General features: G+C 40.2%; 1 protein-coding gene across 3 annotated transcripts in view; it reads left to right on the top strand.

Moving 5' to 3' along the window:
- Positions 1–20,963, top strand: part of pxk (PX domain containing serine/threonine kinase) — a 71,481-nt gene that overhangs the window by 38,889 nt on the left and 11,629 nt on the right. Inside the window, exons 8-18 of one of the 3 annotated variants that reach the window (XM_084316336.1) lie at positions 447–551; positions 3,454–3,555; positions 4,174–4,335; positions 6,845–6,962; positions 7,596–7,674; positions 8,284–8,332; positions 11,497–11,574; positions 11,798–11,884; positions 13,260–13,323; positions 13,669–13,731; positions 18,665–18,691. In XM_084316336.1, the coding sequence (XP_084172462.1) occupies positions 447–551; positions 3,454–3,555; positions 4,174–4,335; positions 6,845–6,962; positions 7,596–7,674; positions 8,284–8,332; positions 11,497–11,574; positions 11,798–11,884; positions 13,260–13,323; positions 13,669–13,731; positions 18,665–18,681 (924 nt within the window). In that variant the 3' untranslated portion in view covers positions 18,682–18,691. Of the gene's footprint in view, positions 1–446; positions 552–3,453; positions 3,556–4,173; positions 4,336–6,844; positions 6,963–7,595; positions 7,675–8,283; positions 8,333–11,496; positions 11,575–11,797; positions 11,885–13,259; positions 13,324–13,668; positions 13,732–18,664; positions 18,692–20,963 lie in introns of those variants that run through there. The other 2 variants (XM_084316337.1, XM_084316338.1) reach the window with 2 other exon arrangements.

The following is a 20,963-nucleotide window of genomic DNA, read 5'->3' as shown; positions in this document are numbered from 1 at the left end:
GTTTTACTATAGAATCCTTACATATATCTATTTATACTGTGTTCTACTATATAATCCTTACATCTATATATTGTGTGTTCTACTATATAATCTTTACATCTATTTATCTATATTGTGTTTTCTACTATATAATCCTTACATCTATTTATCTATATTGTGTTTTCTACTATATAATCCTTACATCTATCTATTTATACTGTGTTCTACTATATAATCCGTACATCTATATATTGTGTTTTCTACTATAGCATCCGTACATCTATTTATCTATATTGTGTTTTCTACTATATAATCCTTACATCTATTTATCTATATTGTGTTTTCTACTATATAATCCTTACATCTGTTTATCTATATTGTGTTTTCTACTATATAATCCTTACATCTATATATTGTGTTTTCTACTATATAATCCTTACATCTATATATTGTGTTTCCTACTATAGCACCCGTACATCTACCCGCTGTCGTTCTCCAGCACCAGTGAGTCGTCAGCCCTCGTCATCAGACTGTTCAATGAGAAAGGCACCTTGAGAGACCACATCTGCAAGGTAGAGTACCACCTGTCATGGATCCATGCAAAGCTATGGATTTCTACTATACCGTTGTCCATGATATGTCGCATATCGTAAAATATACATACGGTATATTTTTTTTACCTCTTAACACATTGGACCCCAGAGGGCGCTATGGGCATTGGGCCGTTGCGTGCCAGCGCTTTGTTCAATGGAGAGAATGCCGTGTTTGCGAGTGCTTAAAATATATGAAATATTATAGCTATGGATCTAATAACGCTGTCGATTGTCAGTGCGTTCCTTCTGGTCAACATGCAAGAAACAAATTGTTTTTTCATCAGTACATTTCTGTTTTATACCGTGGTGAATAAGAGTATAGTTTGGGTGATTCTGAGTAATCACAGGAAAAGACGTGAAAATAGCCCTTTAGTGAAATCCAGTTATCACGTTGTAATTTTTCGCCTGATTATCGAATCTTCCTGAAATCAACGCTAGATTATCGTTATTATGTCGAGGTCCGTCCCATGTTATCCGGCATTGCATATGAACGAGGGGGGGGGGGCTAGTTGATGCATCGTTGTAAGCGCTTGTCCTGCCGGAGTATTTAAACCCCGCCCGCACGGCTCAGCTCTGTCCAGAAAACAAACTACATCGTTTCAAATGGAGTGCAATAGCGGCCGAAGGCGTTAGAGGGCGGTATTGACCGTCTGCCAGCTCAGACACATTCAGAACAGTATGCACAGGCTGCCCAGATGAATTATGAATGGCAATAGCGAATAAAAGAAATAACGATTAAAACCCGGGATATCTCGGGTCTGGCCCCGAATGTGTTAACAGGTGCCCCAAAAAGTGGCCATTTTTGTTTTCGTTTTTGAGGACTGCATACTTTTCTTGCAAACCAAAATACTATATTTTATACTTATAGCACATGCATAAGCCTGGTCTCTTTTGAAAGATAACATTCTGAAGTTTCTGATACAATAAAGAAAGATCACTTTTAGTGCTAATGAAATAGAGTAACATAGGTCTGAACTTGAGTTGTAGAAAAACTTGTTACTCACGTTTTTCTGTAGTAGTTGCAATATCCAAATATAGTATTTCCAAAAATAATAAATAAAAACACCCTGGGTCCATAGCCTGAAGTCTTATGTAGTCCAAATTTCATAAAAATCCGTTCATAAATGAGTGATTAGGAGCGATTAAGACAAAAAAAAGAAAGCTCTGCCGGTTTCAGTTTTCTCATTGACTCCAATGCGTTCGGCGGTTTTTTCTCTTCCAGTTTTTGCTCGTGACTTTTCACCTAGATCCCTGATTCGCAGATCCCCACGTGGGGTATCATTGGAAAGCCACTCTCATTGGCTACAACCCTGTCCAATAATTCTCGAGATCGCCAAATGATTGACGGAGCTAGAGCCCCGGGAGTCGGGAGTGGTAATCAAAAAGAAAAAAAGTGCTGTGTACTTTGGCGCACGCCTCACATATCGGCATGTAACTCGAGAACCGCTGAACGAATTTTGACGCCTGAAACGGCAATCGACAGGCAACAAATAGGGCTTTAATTCTATATATATATATATTGTGTTAAAAGAAATTCACATCCGAGCCGTTAGATATCAGCAAAGTGGAGCGTTGCGCCGGTGGGCAAATCGTCCTCAAGAGAGCCGGGGGGCCGGGCCGGGCCGTTGCACGTTTAGAGGATTCATTAAGTTGATAAAAAAATTATTCTTGCAGCAGTATTGGAACAAGATAAGATGAATAAAACAACAGCATGGCAGATGAAGATACAACACATGCTTTATCATATTGTCATTTGTACTGGAAAACGAAATCACATCATATTACACTGTACCGTCAAAACTAAGACAACCGTTGTGATGTGATACTTTGGTCCTGTGTCACATGACTCCGCTGAGGCGTGGAGAACATTCCGTCAAGCTGGTCAATTATTACTAGGCGTCGTCAGACGTGACCTTCAATTCTTTACAGTCCAAAAACGGCTGGTTGTATATAATATATACCAGACTGGTTGTACTGGTCAGACTGGTTGTACTGGGCAGTGACTCTATTTTACGAAAGACACTTTCTATAAACAATTGACTATTTTATTTTTTATCTTACCTCTGATTTTATTGTATCTTACTAGTTTCAAGTTTCTTTAATAGTTGTCATACAGAAGTACAGAATACTTTTATACAAAATGCTTCTTACTGTTGCGCTCCAGAGACTGTGCAAGACAAGATAAGTATGAAATAAAATAACATAGTAAAATTAGAAGTAAAAAAAATGAGGTCACAGTGTTCAGTTTAGACATATGTACAATGTTCGATGCAGAATAGACGTAGTTACCATACAATATACAATACTGTGCAGTGTACTAATATACAATACTATATAGTGCAAGGCATAAATGGGACGAGGTGCAATTTAGGTACAATTCACAGTAGGTGTACGAGTTGTAGTGCAAATCCTTTATCAATAAATATAAAGTGTAAGTGTGTTTGTGTGATCTAAAGTGTGGAGAGTGGGTGCTGCAGTGTGTTGTTTGTTTGAGTGAGTGTGTGCGTGTGGGTGTGTGTGCTGTGTGCATTTGATGGTTGTTGCATAGTGATTATTGTTCGTTTAGCAGCCTGAGGTAACTACTACTACCTATTGTTATTGAACACACACACACACACACGCATGCGCCCTGCACTTAACCTTAATATGCACATACACATTTACGCAAGACACTTTCTGTAAATAATTTACTATTTTATTTGATCTTACTACAACTACTTATTGTCACCATTCTTGTATTCATTGTTGTTTCTTAATTGTGCACTGTTGAGTCTGAGCTCGAAACACACAAATGTCATTACCTGCAATGCCCCCTGTATTGTTGTGTGTTTGACAAATAAAGAACTTGAACCTGAACCTGCTGTGTGTTTGTCTCCACCAGGTGAAGCCCAAGGAGGCCTTTCTGAAGAAATACTGTCATCCCAAAAAGATCCAGGGGCTTGAGCTACATCACATCAAGACCTACAGCCGACAGATACTAGAGGTATGGACACGCTGACATGTAAATACTAGAGATATGAACACACACACACACACACACACACACACACTAGAGGTATGAACACGCTGACATGTAAATACTAGATATGAACACACTGACACACACACACACACACACACACACACTAGAGGTATGAACACACTGACATGTAAATACTAGATATGAACACACTGACACACACACACACACACACACTAGAGGTATGTGAACACACTGACATGTAAATACTAGCGATATGAACACACTGACACACACACACACACACACACACACACACACACACACACACACACACACACACACACACTAGAGGTATGAACACACTGACACATAAACACTAGAGGTATGTACACACTGACACACACACACACACACACACACTGACACACACACTAGAGGTATGAACACACTGACACACACACACACACACACACTAGAGGTATGAATATGAACACACTGATGCACAGATACACACACAGGCAGGTAGACAGACAGACAGACAGATGAGCCTTGATCCATCACAGATCAAGACCTATGAGAGACAAAGACTAAAAACTTGTATCATGTGTGTGTGTGTGTGTGTGTGTGTGTGTGTGGTAGGTCCTGAAGTTCCTTCATGATAAGGGCATTCCGTACGGCCACCTCCATGCCTCTAACGTGGTGGTAGAAGACAACGCCTGCCGGCTGCTGGACTTGGAGAACAGTCTGCTGGGCCTGCCCTCCTTCTACAGGCCCTACATCACGCAGTTCAGGAAGATCAACGTAAGTATCCTGCACATTAAAGGGCCAGTCCGTAATGCCACCAAACGGCCACCTCTAGGCCTGCTTGGTAGGTACTGCACTTTGTTACATTGTTCTGGTCTGGTGTCTGTGTTGGAGTTGAGTGGGGATGGAGGGGGGGGGGGGGGGTGGAGGGGTCGCTACTGCTGGCCTCACCTCAGGCTCTGCCAGTCTGGAGACATTCACAGTATTCATCAGACCAGCAATACGTCATACATGTTGAATTTCCTTCTCTCTATTTTCATCATCATGTCTCTATTTTCATCATCATGTCTCTAGTTTCATCGCCATGTCTCTAGTTTCATCACCATGTCTCTATTTTCATCATCATGTCTCTAGTTTCATCGCCATGTCTCTAGTTTCATCACCATGTCTCTATTTTCATCATCATGTCTCTAGTTTCATCACCATGTCTCTAGTTTCATCACCATGTCTCTATTTTCATCACCATGTCTCTATTGTCATCGCCATGTCTCTAGTTTCATCACCATGTCTCTATTTTCATCACCATGTCTATTGTCATCACCATGTCTCTAGTTTCATCGCCATGTCTCTAGTTTCATCACCATGTCTCTATTTTCATCACCATGTCTCTAGTTTCATCGCCATGTCTCTATTTTCATCATCATGTCTCTATTGTCATCACCATGTCTCTATTTTCATCATCATGTCTCTATTTTCATCATCATGTCTCTATTTTCATCATCATTGTCATCATCATGTCTCTAGTTTCATCATCATGTCTCTAGTTTCATCATCATTGTCATCATCATGTCTCTATTTTCATCATCATGTCTCTAGTTTCATCATCACACCTCTTTTGGGGGAAAACAACAAGGAATAATCAGGGATTAAATGTTGTTTGTACAACTTTAGGACAAAACACAGGGATATAAATCAAGCTGAAGACCATCGAGGCCCAGAAATAGTCATTAGCTCTTAGTTTTCACCCGGAGATTCATAAGCGTGATATTAAATGTCCAGGTAGGAGAATGAAGATATATCCTGCAGCTGAATGAGAAACCATAGGGACTGAAGGAGCCTGAAAACAGATCAAACGCTCAATGGCAGCCAGTGTTGGAAAGTAACTGCTTGACTGAACCTGATGCACTAACAAAACAAATGTTTGAAACAAGCGCTCTGAGCTTCTAGACAAAACACAACCAGGAAGTCGGTGGCTGGAAAAAAAGCCACAGTACCCAGATGTGTCAGTCTGATGAAGAAGTACTCACTGTGTTATCTAGCTATAATATGGTATATATTATATATATACCATATATTATATATCTAGCTATAAATTATATATCTAGCTATAATATGGTATATATTATATATCTAGCTATTATATGGTATATATTGTATATCTAGCTATAATATGGTAAGTTTCAAGTTTCTTTAATAGTTGTCATACAGAAGTACAGAATACTTTTATACAAAATGCTTCTTTCTGTTACGCTCCAGAGACTGTGCTAGACAAAAGATAAGTATGAAATAAAATAGTATAGCATGTAAAAATAGAAGTAAAAATAGAAGTCACGTACGTAGACACAGTGTTCAGTATATACATATACAATGTTCGATGCAGAATAGAGGTAACTGAGTTACCATACAATATACAATATACTATGCAATATACTAATATACAATATACTATATAGTGCAAAGCAGAAATGGGATGAGGTACAATTTAGGTACAATTTACAGTAAGGTGTACTGAGGTATGGGTTGTAGTGCAAATCCTTTACCAATAAATATAAAGTGTGTTTAGGTGTTCTAAAGTGTGGAGAGTGGGTGCTGCAGTGTGTTGTTTGTTTAAAGTGAGTGTGTGTGTTGTGAGTGCATTTGATGGTTGTTGCATAGTGTTATTGTTCGTTGAGCAACCTTATGGCCTGGGGATAGAAGCTTCTTCTGAGTCTTTCTGTGCTTGCCATGAGACTCCCGTATTGCTTGCCTGACCGCAGCAGTTCAAAGAGGCAGTTGTTTGGGTGGCTGGAGTCCTTGATAATTCTCTTAGCCTTACCCCTGCACCGCTTGTTGTAAATGTTCTGGAGAGTGGGAAGCCCCCCTCCAATCGTGCGTTCGGCTGAACGTTCGGCTGAATATTATATATCTAGCTATAGCTATAATATGGTATATATTATATATCTAGCTATAATATGGTATATATTATATATCTAGCTATAATATAGTATATATTATATATCTAGCTATAATATGGTATATATTTTATATCTAGCTATAATATGGTATATATTATATATCTAGCTATAATATGGTATATATTATATATCTAGCTATAATATGGTATATATTTCATAGCTATATATAGAGTCTTGGTGTAGTCGTTTTTTCTCGCTCCCTAAATCTGATAATAAAACCGGTCTCTCTCTCTCTCTCTCTCTCTCTCTCTCTCTCTCTCTCTCTCTCTCTCTCTCTCTCTCTCTCTCTCTCTCTCTTCTCTCTCTCTCTCTCTCTCTCTGTGTGTCTCTAGACTACAGAGAGTATTGATGTTTATGCATTTGGTCATTTACTGTATGAGATGACCTACGGTCGACCTCCAGACTCTGTACCTGTAGACCAGTACCCCCCTGCACCCTCTACTGCTATTGGTATGACCCACACACACACACACACACACATTTCTGTCATTGTCTTTCATAGGGCTGTCTTAAATACTTCTAAGCTTCGTTCGATGGGCATGGGATTCGAATATGAAAATAAAATTTGAATACCAGTATATAAAAAGAAAATAAAGAAATGTATATATATATTTTTTTTTTTTTTTTTGTTGCAAAATCAACTCTGCCTCTTTGTTAATTACAACAAGCAATGCTGTTTGTTATTTAAGATGAGGTCGGACTCGGCACTGACAGATTTGTGTTCATTTTGCTTCTTTTATAAAGCCTCAAATGATGGCTTACAATATTTCATGAAAGCAAAGTGTTTCGTTTGTCTAAGATTTAAAAAGGTTGAACAAAGTGCTGTACAAGTCCCACAACATAAACAAAACATTTTTTTTACAAAAATAAAATATATATATATTTTTTTATCATTTTATTATTTTTTCTTTTAATCTCGAAGCTTCGAATAAAAATATATCGGCTTCGAATTCCAAAAGAAAATCGAAGGTCAGCCCTAGTCTTTCATACATACAACCTTCATAGTGGCGTCCCTTGTTCTCTGTCAAGGACATGTTGTTAAAATGTCTAATTGATGTGTGAATGTGTGTGTGTGTGTTACAGTGTCAGTGCTACAGTCTATTCTGTCAACAGAGGCCTGTAAAACCGGAATGCCAACAGTGTCTCAACTCATCCAGACCCAGTGAGTTAATTAACCACACAGATTATAACTAGAGTCAATTAACCACACAGATTATAACTAGAGTTAATTAACCACACAGATTATAACTAGAGTCAATTAACCACACAGATTATAACTAGAGTTAATTAACCACACAGATTATAACTAGAGTTAATTAACCACACAGATTATAACTAGAGTTAATTAACCACACAGATTATAACTAGATTTAATTAACCACACAGATTATAACTAGAGTTAATTAACCACACAGATTATAACTAGAGTTAATTAACCACACAGATTATAACTATAGTTAATTAACCACACAGATTATAACGAGTTAATTAACCACACAGACCAGGATTAACTAGAGTTAATTAACCACACAGACCAGGATTAACTAGAGTTAATTAACCACACAGACCAGGATTAGAACTAGAGTTAATTAACCACACAGACCAGGATTAACTGGAGTTAATTAACCACACAGACCAGGATTAGAACTATAGGGTTAATTAACCACACACCAGGATTAGAACTAGAGTTAATGAACCATACAAATCGTATACATGACGCCGTCCCTGCTATATTAGATGCTAGGTAAAACTGTCTTCTGTGTCTTTGCAGGCTGTGCAGTGACGTGTGTCTCTACCACTCTGAGAAGCTGCAGTTTAAGGTGAGACCATCACAACCAAAATTGACAGAGATCATGTTTTATTTATAATCTCACACATATCCCAGAATTACGTGATATATATGTCACATATTCCAGGAAGTATTAAATACAGCTCCAGTGAAATTATGAAAAAGACAAACGTATGTATCAAGACCTTTACATATGCCTGTCCAGTTATATTTAATACTTCATGGAATATGTGATATCGTACATTCTAACTCAATAACTCTGTCTGTTAGTTTAATATAACGTTGATTAATGTCCTTGAGTGCCATCATCCACTTCAATGATAGCGTTAAAAATGCATAATCTATGTTTTAAATTATGGCTATGTGTCTAATCTGCCCGTCGCTTATCAATGACTTGTTTGCAGTCAACATTGTCGAAACGGATTGTTTTTTAATCGGTTCATATCCTTTTTATAGCATTTCGAAAAGCTATCGTTCTCTCGAAAACTTCAGGAAAATAGAAAGATTCCGTCATAAACGGCATTTATTGGAATATTCTCGAATACACTAGACACGTTGTCATTTGTCGGCCTATTTATGAATCGTTTTCAAATAAACGCTAGATTATCGATAGTATATGTGTACTTATGCACGCTATAGAAGCGAGCTGAGAAATCGATTCTCTTATTTCCTCAACAGCACACACACACACACACACACACACACACACACACACACACACACACACATATACACGTACGGGACATGCTGTTATCTCAGTGAAAACAGCTCTGATTATCCTAAAACTGGTAACATAGACTCCTTACCTTAGATCAGATGTTCTCCAAAAAGATTATTCCAATTCCTGATCGCCATTCCAAATATCGATCGCGTTTATTGATTGATTATTGGCTGCTGTAAATATATATTCCAGGCTGCTTTCCATCTCGCGATCACCTCGCCAGCATAGTGGAGCCAGTAGGCTCCCCCCCCACAGATCCACCAGTGTAATCGATTGGCCTGCAGTTACACAGGGATAGACGATAGGGGGCTGTATTTTCCCATCGGAGCTCCTAGAGGGGCTGCTGTACCAACGGGAGACTCTGTTGATGAAATATGAATTCAGATCGATAATAAAAAAAAAATTAAACTACAATTCGCGTCGTCAGCACTCAACGGGGGGCATGAAATAACGACATAACACGTCGCTGGCACTCAAAGTGTTAACTTCCCAACTAAACTAAAGGATGAACATAGCATCAGTCTGTAAGTTTAATATAACTGTTAACTTCCCAACTAAGCTAAAGGATAAACATAGCATCAGTCTGTTAATTTAATATAACTGTTAACTTCCCAACTAAACTAAAGGATTAACATAGCGTCAGTCTGTTAGTTTAATATGACTGTTAACTTCCCAACTAAACTAAAGGATGAACATAGAGTCAGTCTGTTAGTTTAATATGACTGTTAACTTCCCAACTAAACTAAAGGATGAACAAGTTGCAGCTTGTGACTGCAACTTGACTGCAACTTGTTCCTGTTTGCGGACGACTCAGCCCTGCTGGTCTCTGACAAGAACAAGTTACAGGTTGAAAAAACCCTCAGCTCGGAACTAGGCAAAATCTGCATATGGCTCGCCGACAACAAACTATCATTACACATGGGCAAAACAGAGTCCATTCTCTTCGGTTCAAATAACAAACTCAGCAAAACAGACGGCTTCTCAGTTACAGTGGGTGACAATATTGTCACAAGGAAAGATGAAATTACCTACCTGGGTTCCATCCTAGAGGCTAATCTTTCCTGTGACAAAATGGCATCCAATGTAATAAAAAAAGTCAATCAACGAACTCGATTCTTGTACCGGATCTCCTCCCTGGTAAACAAGAATACCCTGAAGACTCTGGCAGGAGCACTCATTCAAGGGTACTACGACTATGCTTGCATCTCATGGTACCAAAGCACCTCAAAGGCACTAAAAACCAAATTACAAACATCTCAAAACAAACTAGTCAGACTACTGCTTGACCTGACTCCTAGAACCCACCTCACCCCTGCACACTTTGCCAACCTAGGATGGCTTAGAGTAGACAACAGAGTACAGCAACTTGCAATGGGCCTGGTCTACAAGATACACTACACGACCAAGGTACCCATGTACATGTCAAAATACTTCCCAAAGGTCAGTGAATACCACGATCACAACACCAGAGGGAGCTCCACAAATCATGTAAAACCCAGATTCGGCTCAAACAAGGGACTAAACACGTTTCGCAATTATGCCACAACAATGTGGAACGCCCTACCCAAAGCTGTAAAGGAATGTAAATCACTACCCACCTTCAAAAACACTCTCAAAGAACACCTACGGGAGACTGCAATTCAAAACTGGCCCCTACAAATGTCCTAACCCAGTTGTACAATAAAGACCAAGCATGGCTTTGTCAGTATTCCAATGTACAGCCCCACCCAACCCCACCCCACCTACCCAACCTCCTCCAATGTACAGTTTCCATGTCAAATGTATGTCAGTATTCCAATGTACAGTGTGTCCCCCCCCACCTCCAATGTACAGCCCCACCCCACCTACCCAACCTCCCCCAATGCACAGTTTCTATGTCAAATGTATATACTCTTCTTCTGGATTTTTTTAGTATCACAAACAGTACTGTATTTGAAAATCTGGTATGTCATAAATAAAACTAAACTAAAGGATGAACATAGCATCAGTCTGTTAGTTTAATATAACTGTTAACCTCCTCATCAAACTAAGATAAGATAAGATAAACTATTCCTTTATTGAGCATGTTGAGCTGCAATCCATGTATGAAATGTGCTATATAAATAAAGTTATTATTATATTTATCCCATTGGGAAAATTTGGGCATCATAGTAGCAGGGGGGAGGGGATCTCTTTATAGATCAACACCAATCAAAGGAGGAACATAGCATCAGCCTGTCAGTTTAATATGACTGTTAACCTCTCACTAAGCATTCCTCTCCTATACGTTTAACATGACTGTTAACCTCTCCTGTCTCTCTGTATAGATACCCACCAAACTAAAGGATGAACATAGCATTCCTCTCCTATACATATAACATGACTGTTAACCTCTCCTGTCTCTCTCTATATACCCACCAAACTAAAGGATGAACATAGCATTCCTCTCCTAGACGTATAACATGACTGTTAACCTCTCCTGTCTCTCTGTATAGATACCCACCAAACTAAAGGATGCCTTGAAAACAGCCAAAGACAGCTTGGAGAGGAGACTCCAGGAGGAGCAGAAGATGGTGAGGTTCAACATCTTCCTCCGTGTCAGCTACTGTATTTATACATTTTAACAGCGTTTAGTGGCGGTTTAGGTATTAATTACAGTACAAAGTGGAATGTCTGCTAAACCCAACTCTTCATCTATCTTTCATCCGTTTTTCTGAGCATGTATTGATCAGTTGATTATCATTAGTGTTATTTATATTGTTATCGATGATAATAATGTTAATATTTGTTGTTTAGAACCATCAACACAGGCGTCTGACCAGAGCCCAGTCTCACCACGGATCAGAGGAGGAGAGGAAGAGGAGGAAGATACTGGCTAGGAAGGTATGACACACACACACACACTTGCACTCTCACACATTCGCAAACACACACACACACCATTTTCCATTTTTAAGTTGAATCTTTCAAGAACATCTGAAAATATACCCAACATTTACATGATGAGCGAACTTCTGAGAATATAATATACCCAACATTTACATGATGAGCGAACTTCTGAGAATATAATATACCCAACATTTACATGATGAGCGAACTTCTGAGAATATAATATACCCAACATTTACATGATAATAATAATACAAATTTCATTTTATTTATATAGCGCTTCTCAATGACCCGAAGTCGCTGACAGTAGTTAGGAACATAGTAAAAACAAAGAAACAAAACTCAAAGAAACAAAAACAAAAGGAACATGAGACCATGGGGGAAACAGGGGAAGACAGCATGAGATAGCACAAAAAGACAGAGCGACAGGAGAGAGACATCAATCGGGTTGGAGGGGGGGGGGGTTATGGGTGGGGGGGGGTTGAAGGCAAGGGAGAACAGGTGGGTTTTGAGGCGAGCTTTGAAGGTGGAGAGTGTAGGGGAGTCTGATGGAGTGAGGGAGGGAGTTCCAGAGTCGGGGTGCAGTGCGAGAGAAGGCCCGATCACCAAAGTTTTTGAGTTTGGATGTCGGGACAGTGAGGGAGGCAGTGGAGGAGGACCGGAGGGAACGGGTGGGGTGGTAGGGAAGAAGGAGATCAGTCAGGTAGGGGGGGGCCAGGCTGTGGAGGGCTTTGAAGGTGAGGAGTAGTGTTTTGAAGTTTATGCGTTGTTTGATCGGGAGCCAGTGGAGAGAGTGGAGGACAGAAGTGATGTGTTCACGGGACCGGGTGTTAGTGAGGAGGCGGGCGGCTGAGTTTTGGACCATCTGCAGTTTATGGAGGGAGCGGGAGGTGATGCCAGTGAGGAGGGAGTTGCAATAGTCCAGGCGGGAGGAGATGAAGGCGTGTATGAGGGATTCAGCAGCAGGGGGGGAGAGGCAGTGACGGTGAAAGTATGATGTTTTTACAATGGAGCGGACGTGGGGGTCAAATGAGAGGGTGGGGTCAAGGAGGACACCAAGGTTTCGGACTAGGGGGGAGGACGAACTTCTCAGAGTATAATATACCCAACATTTACATGATGAACGAACTTCTCAGAATATAATATACCCAACATTTACACGATGAACGAACTTCTCAGAATATAATATACCCAACATTTACACGATGAGCAAACTTCTCCGAATATAATATACCCAACATTTACACGATGAACGAACTTCTCAGAATATAATATACCCAACATTTACATGACAAAACATGAAAGTAGCTAAATATCTGTATGTATTTATTCCAGCAGTGTGAACAGGAATGTGTTTGTGTTTTTGTAGAAGTCCAGACAGTCGGCCTATGAGAACGAGGAGGACGTCTCCGTGAAATACAACAATAACTCTGGTAGGTTGTTCCTATGGAAATATATACTGTATACAATATAATACCATGTAAATATACTGTATATACAATATACAACAACAATAACTCTGGTAGGTTGTTCCTATGGAAATATATACTGTATACAATATAATACCATGTAAATATACTGTATATACAATATGATACAACAATAACTCTGGTAGGTTGTTCCTATGGAAATATATATACAATATAAAACCATGGATCTTTCTCTCTCTCTCTCTCTCTCTCTCTCTCTCTCTCTCTCTCTCTCTCTCTCTCTCTCTCTCTCTCTCTGTCTCTGTCTCTCTCTCTCTCTCTCTCTCTCTCCCTCTCTCTCTCTCTCAGCAGGTTCTGGTGCCAGCTCTCCCCCCACCTCCCCCTCCTCCCCCACGCCCCCCTCCACCACAGGTAGAAACGTCTAACTGTCTCTGCGTCTCCAGTGTTTCTCTGTTAACTCTTCTGTCTCTCTCTCTTGTCAGTGTGTTGGTATGACTGTAAAAGTACTTTCTGAATGTGAACGTTAGATGATGAGCTGGTTAGTTTCAACAACCTGTTAGCGCCCCCATGTGGCAGGAAAGAGGCAGTGTGACAGCATAGGTCTATGTAAGGTGTGAAGGTCAGTCTTTCACTATATATATATATATATATATATATATATATATATATATATATATATATATATATATATATATACAGAATACACATTCTTGTCATATGAGACAATATATATACAGCAATATTGTAATGACCTTTTGTAAATTCTCAAATTGTTGTTGTCGTGATTGGCAATCATTTGATAATCATAATAGCTAAGCCTTGTCTTTTGATGCACCACACAGCCCTTGTGACAGCTGAAGATGGCCACCTCTACAAGACTTTAGATTCACATAACAACCAAATAGACAATTAGGTGAATTTAGTGTAGGAGGCAGATTTCAAGTTGAAATATTGAAAAACCTTTTGCCCTTCCGAGTCCCGACAGATGACAGAATGAACACATTCTGTTTTCATTTTGAACGGGTAGAGCTGATCCCAGTGCTGCTCTACCTGTCCTGGCATGACGCTCACACTAACGGTGTTACCACCTAGACTGAATTTGAGTGTTTAACGTCTTTTAACCTCTTAACATGCACCCAGAAAAGTGGCAATTCTTTTTACTTGAACTTGAGGACTGAATACTTTTTTTGCACAGCTTATCTTTATACTATAGCACATGCATAAGCCTGGTCTCTTTTAAAAGATAACATTCTGAAGTTACTAATGCAAAAAAAAATCACTTTTAGTGCTAATGAAATAGAGTAACAGAGGTCTGAACTTGAGTTGAACTTGAACTTGTGTCCATTTTTCTGTAGTGGTTGCGCAATACACACTTTTTATAAAAATGAAATGGGTATAAGCTGGAAAACACAGCGGATCCATAGCCTGAAGTATTATGTAGTACAGGTAAACATTTTCTTTAAATCCGTTCAGAAATTGCTCTATGAGAGAGATCCGGGTAAACAGTGCGCCAAAAAAAAAAAGCTCTCCAGAATTCCATTTCCTCGTCCACGGCCATTCATTCTAAAGTGTGATTGACTTCTGGTTTTCGCTTGTCAACCTTCCCCTAGATCCCGTATTCGAACCCCCCCCCACGTGGGGTATCATTGGAAAGCTACACTCATTGGCTACAATGCTAACCAATCATTCTCGCCATCAGCGGATGATTGGCAGTTCTGGAGCGTCAGGAGTCCGTTTGACGCGTGCACATAAAAAGACGCTCACCCGACATATCGTCATGTAACTCGCGAAGTGAGGCACGGATTTGGTCGAATGAGTTGGCATTCGAACGGCAACAAATAGATCTTTAATTCAGTCCTTTTTTATGTTCGAAAAATGTAGCCCGAGCCGCTAGATGTGACTTTGTGCGTTCTGCCCGCGGGCACGTTGCATGTTAAGAGTGTGAACCGTGAATCGTGCATGTTGGTATGAAGTGTGATCATCATTAACGTCTCCTCTGTTTCTACCCGTCTGCCTCCTCTCTGCGCTGGTTGTCTTCCAGAGAGGTATAGTGTCTCAGCAGCTGTCTGTCCCCTCATCATACTTAGCTCCTGTCAGTAGAGACCTTTTCAGTGGAATTGTGTCGCTATGGGAACAGATTGGCCCCTGGTATATTTCAGCTGTTGTGTTAGGAAACACTGCAAGAAGGAATCTATAAAAGAAGGAAGGGTCGTCACGTCACTGTGTAGCGCGTGAACGCACATTGGTGCCAAGTGTGGAAACCTTCAGTTCGGCCAACATCGAGTTGAATTGGATCCACCATCTCCTCGTTTATGACCATTTAAACAGGTTGTTACCTCGGATGTCAGAATCGTCAGCAATTTGTTGCATTGTTGACTAGCTAACGTTTGATATATTGGTTGATGTATATTTCCTCAGATAGATTGTATATATTTTTTATTTGAATACAGGCTTCAATAGAACTGGCACCGAAGTCTGACACCAATCCAATCCACTTTATTTATAAAGCACATTTAAAAACAATTCCCACAACATAAGATAAAACATAAAAACATAAACATTTAATAAAAGCACACAATAAAAAAACAAGTACAATATGTCACATAAAAAGGCAGGTCTCTCAAAAACTGTTTAAAACACCGAAAGCCAGAAAAAATAGATGTGTTTTGAGGCGTGATTTGAACACCTGCAGAGTGGGGGCCTGCCTAACATGCAGTGGCACCAAGCAGGGAATAGAACGCTGGTATTCTGACGTGATGACCCTTCCTTCCTTCTTTTTTTTTTTTTTTTTTCTTTTTTTTTTTTTTTATATTGGTCTTTTTCCCCCTCCATTTTCCTCCGATTTTCTCCCATCCCAATGTTAGTCGTATGCCAATTCCCAGCCCCACGTGCTTCCTCCGACACACGTCCAGCCAATCACCGCTTCTTTTCACCTGGCAGCGCGGATTCTCATTGAGAGGGCGTAGCGTGTGGGAGGATCACACTATCCCCCTCAAGTCCTATCCGCGCTTAGCAGGCGCCCCGACCGAACTGTAGGAGTCGCTGTTTACAACGACCCGGACCCACCCCGCCAGCTTCTCCCACCCTCTAATACAGCCAATTGTATTAGTGCAGACGGCCAGCCAAGCTGGTGACAACCCCGGAGCTGTGAGCTGGATTCGCCTCCAGCTCACAGCTCCGGGGTTGGTGACGAACGCAATCTCCGCTCGGCCACCTAACCGCCCGACCCTTCCTTCTTTTATAGTTTCCTTGTTATAGAACGCCGGTATTCTGACGTGATGACCCTTCCTTCTTTTATAGTTTCTTTGTTATAGAACTCCGGTATTCTGACGTGATGACCCTTCCTTCTTTTATAGTTTCCTTGTTATAGAACGCCGGTATTCTGGCGTGATGACCCTTCCTTCTTTTATAGTTTCTTTGTTATAGAACTCCGGTATTCTGACGTGATGACCCTTCCTTCTTTTATAGTTTCCTTGTTATAGAACGCCGGTATTCTGACGTGATGACCCTTCCTTCTTTTATAGTTTCCTTGTCAGCGATTGTGTTGTGTCAAAACACTGTGACATGAAGTAAACTTGGGCCCATTTAGAACGCTCATGGAGAGGTCTATAGGCCGCATGAGTGACATTCCACTTAGCCCCCTGGTTCCAAAGCTCCCGTACTGTACTGTGGAGACGGTTTGATCTTTTGCAGTAAACAACAACAGGAAAAGTCCTCAGCATTTTTATGGGTCTACGTATAAAGATCAGATGAGACAAAAAAATATATAAAATTATTCCACATTAAACAATAGTTACTGTAGGAAGAACAGTAGTTACTGTAGGAAGAACAGTGTTATTCCACATTAGTGCAATATCTCCTTAAATGTGACTGGTATCTCCTTGTCCATTCATAAAAAAAAGTGTAGAAGTTCTTCATTTCAGTCTTGAATGAAACATGGGCAGCAGTTGTATTTGTTTACAGCACATTAAACAGTCTGTTTTACACTTCTCACTGTAGAGGGTTTGTCTACATGTGAAGTACTTATAGGATAAACGGGCTTAGAACGTTCTGAATACAGACTGAGCTCTAAATAAAGCTCTACGTCGACACGTTTCTATGGGAACATAGAACCCAGAGAGTAGACGGGTCGGATCACTTCAGCGTTGCCCGACTGAAGGCCACGAGGACAGACGCTCAAAAACGGTTTTGTTGTCGTGACATAAAAGGTGTTTTGCCTAATTTTGTGACATTTATCTGACCACTAATGTCGCAAAACAGAGAGAGATATGTGCGTGGGACTATTTACTGCTGCGTCTGTGCTCATTGTCGCCGTCACGAGTTTAGACGTTCAGCCTTCTGATAATAATAGTTGTTTTTCACGTGATGTTCAGATGTCATGTGGTTGTTTAATTTTAGAACAGTCTAAGGACTGGAATACATTATGTGATTTATAATCAGTGGAAGCTACATTTCATTTGTGTATGTGGTATGAGGGGGTGGGGGGGGGGGGGGGGGTACCGGAGAACCCAACCTTGGTTCTTAAAGGGAAAATCCAGCATTGAAGGAACACACAAACATTTTGGGAAATCCATTTGAACGCACAGAGAGGAAATTTGTATCTTATCCTTTTGTCAGACTCTGGAGAAGACTGTAAATAAGTGGATTATAGTGCTTCACAGCAGTATAATAGACATAAATGGACATAAAATAGACATAAGCATAACATTTGCATAGAATTGGCAGAATAAAAGCAATGCATAAAGTGCAAACATAGAATGAGCATAAGAGAGCACAGAATAAAAGTAGTGCTCTCAATGATCCTGGTCCGGGTCCGGGTTTCTGTCCCGTCAGTCTGACCCGCCTCCATCAACTCTCCTACTCTAGTGATCCTGGTCCTGGTCCTTAAGCCCACCGGTCACCTGGTTTCTCTGCTTCCAGAAGGATCGTTTCAGTTGCTACAGAGCAGCACGTCAGGGAGCTCCAGGAAGTGGAACACGCTCTCTTACACACAGTACACATTTGGCCGTAGCCTGGCTTTCATATGGAAGCAGATGGCCATCCATATGCATTTCTTTGATCCTTAAATTCACTCAAATGATGGAAGTGGTTGGCGGCATGATAACAAAAAGAATCCGTAACCTCGGCTAATTAAAGCCCTGTTGATGTATTTATTGATTGTGTTCCCCTTTTGACTCCTGCTGCCTCGAGTCAGTCCCTCTGTAACCATGACGACCACGTGACCCTTCAGCCTCTCTGATCTGCTGTTAGACTCTGCTGTGTGAAGACTGTGTGTCCTGATGGATTGAATCAATAACAGTCATGTCTCCCTCTCTCTCTCCCGTGCCTGCCGCGCCGTCTGTAGAGCATGCTCCATATTGACCCCGTCTGGTAAAGTAAACTATGACCTAATCATCATCTCTACTGGCTTTTAAAGATGCCGTATACCCTGACCCACAGCAAGCGACACGCATCTCTACTGGCTTTTAAAGATGCTGTACAGACGTAATGATATCTATAAAGCACTGGAGATATATATATACCCTGTCCCACAGCAAGCAACACACAGCTGTTTACCATGCAGACATAACGATATCTATAAAGCACTAGAGATATATGGACTGGTCACACAGTCACTGTGATATGTAGGTAATAGATGATGAAGTCACTGATATGTAGGTAATAGATGATAAAGTCACTGTGATATGTAGGTAATAGATGATAAAGTCACTGTGATATGTAGGTAATAGATGATAAGTCACTGATATGTAGGTAATAGATGATAAGTCACTGATATGTAGGTAATAGATGATAAAGTCACTGTGATATATAGTTAATAGATGATTAAGTCACTGATATGTAGGTAATAGATGATGAAGTCACTGATATGTAGGTAATAGATGATAAAGTCACTGATATGTAGGTAATAGATGATAAAGTCACTGATGTGTAGGTAATAGATGATGAAGTCACTGATGTGTAGGTAATAGATGATAAAGTCACTGATATGTAGGTAATAGATTGATATGTAGGTAATAGATGATAAAGTCACTGTGATATATAGGTAATAGATGATAAAGTCACTGTGATATATAGTTAATAGATGATGAAGTCACTGATATATAGTTAATAGATGATTAAGTCACTGATGTGTAGGTAATAGATGATAAAGTCACTGATATGTAGGTAATAGATGATAAAGTCACTGATATGTAGGTAATGGATGATAAAGTCACTGATGTGTAGGTAATAGATGATGAAGTCACTGATATGTAGGTAATAGATGATAAAGTCACTGATGTGTAGGTAATAGATGATGAAGTCACTGATGTGTAGGTAATAGATGATAAAGTCACTGATATGTAGGTAATAGATGATGAAGTCACTGATGTGTAGGTAATAGATGATAAAGTCACTGATATATAGGTAATAGATGATGAAGTCACTGATGTGTAGGTAATAGATGATGAAGTCACTGATGTGTAGGTAATAGATGATGAAGTCACTGATGTGTAGGTAATAGATGATGAAGTCACTGATATATAGGTAATAGATGATGAAGTCACCATGATATGTAGGTCACAACCCAGCGGTGGTTGGAACACAACATTTTACACATTACTGCCACTTAGTGGAAAGAGTGATAGGGCTCAGTAACCTCATTACAGAACGCATCAGGAGCCTCTAGGTGGCGGTATATAGCCACATTTCCCTCGGGATGAATAAAGTATTTCTATTCTATTCTATACACATTCTGTACTCAAATGGTGTCCTGCGGTGAGGAACAGGAACACTATCATCTCTATTGTCTAAAGAATTCTCTTCCCCTGGACACCAGGCCGCTCATCCCCCCCCCATGCCCTGTGTCGAGTGGCTGCTTGCTAGGAGAAGGGTGTACGCGCAACTTTAAAACATTTCACAATCTGCAATGATTCTCCAACCAACCCACAGATGAATGCCAGGACCCCCCCCCCCCCCCCCCTTATCTCTCAAAACTTCACTTTTGGATGTTGGTTCTGGTCAACGCTGTCTCAACCAGCTGACCTCCTGGTCTATACTCTCTCTTCCCATTGGAGATTGTGATGTCTGTCTGTCTGTCTGTCTGTCTGTGAGCCAGTCCAACAGTCGCTCTCTCTGTGTGGTCTTGGGTGGGTGAGGTGGAATGAGAGATGGTACTGTGTGTATGCATCTCTGCTTTCACTTGAGGTGAGATGGCCGATGGTTTGTGGCGGCCATTTTGCATGTTTATTATGTGATCGTCTAAATTATTTTAGGTTTAGTTCTACTTCTACATCTCTACATTTCTCCATCTCTTTTTTTTTATATAGAATCAATCAGCTCAATTCATTTTCTCAATAGAAATGCATTTACCTCCTAGTAATTATTACTCAGCCCTAGTACCTCCTAGTAATTACTACTCACTACCTCCTAGTAATTATTACTCATTACCTCCTAGTAATTATTACTCACTACCTCCTAGTATTTATTACTCACTACCTCCTAGTAATTATTACTCACTACCTCCTACACAGAGTAAATTTTACTCAAACTGAGTCCATTTGAGCCCAAGTGAGTAAAATGTACTCAGTTTGAGTAAAATTTACTCAGCGAAATTTACTGTGTAGTAATTATTACTCAGCCCTAGTACCTCCTAGTAATTATTA

The sequence above is a fragment of the Notolepis coatsorum genome, assembly GCF_963971535.1.
Source record: "Notolepis coatsorum genome assembly, chromosome: 6".
In the NCBI taxonomy this organism is placed as follows: domain Eukaryota; kingdom Metazoa; phylum Chordata; class Actinopteri; order Aulopiformes; family Paralepididae; genus Notolepis; species Notolepis coatsorum.
This window is presented reverse-complemented; position numbering and strand designations above follow the sequence as displayed.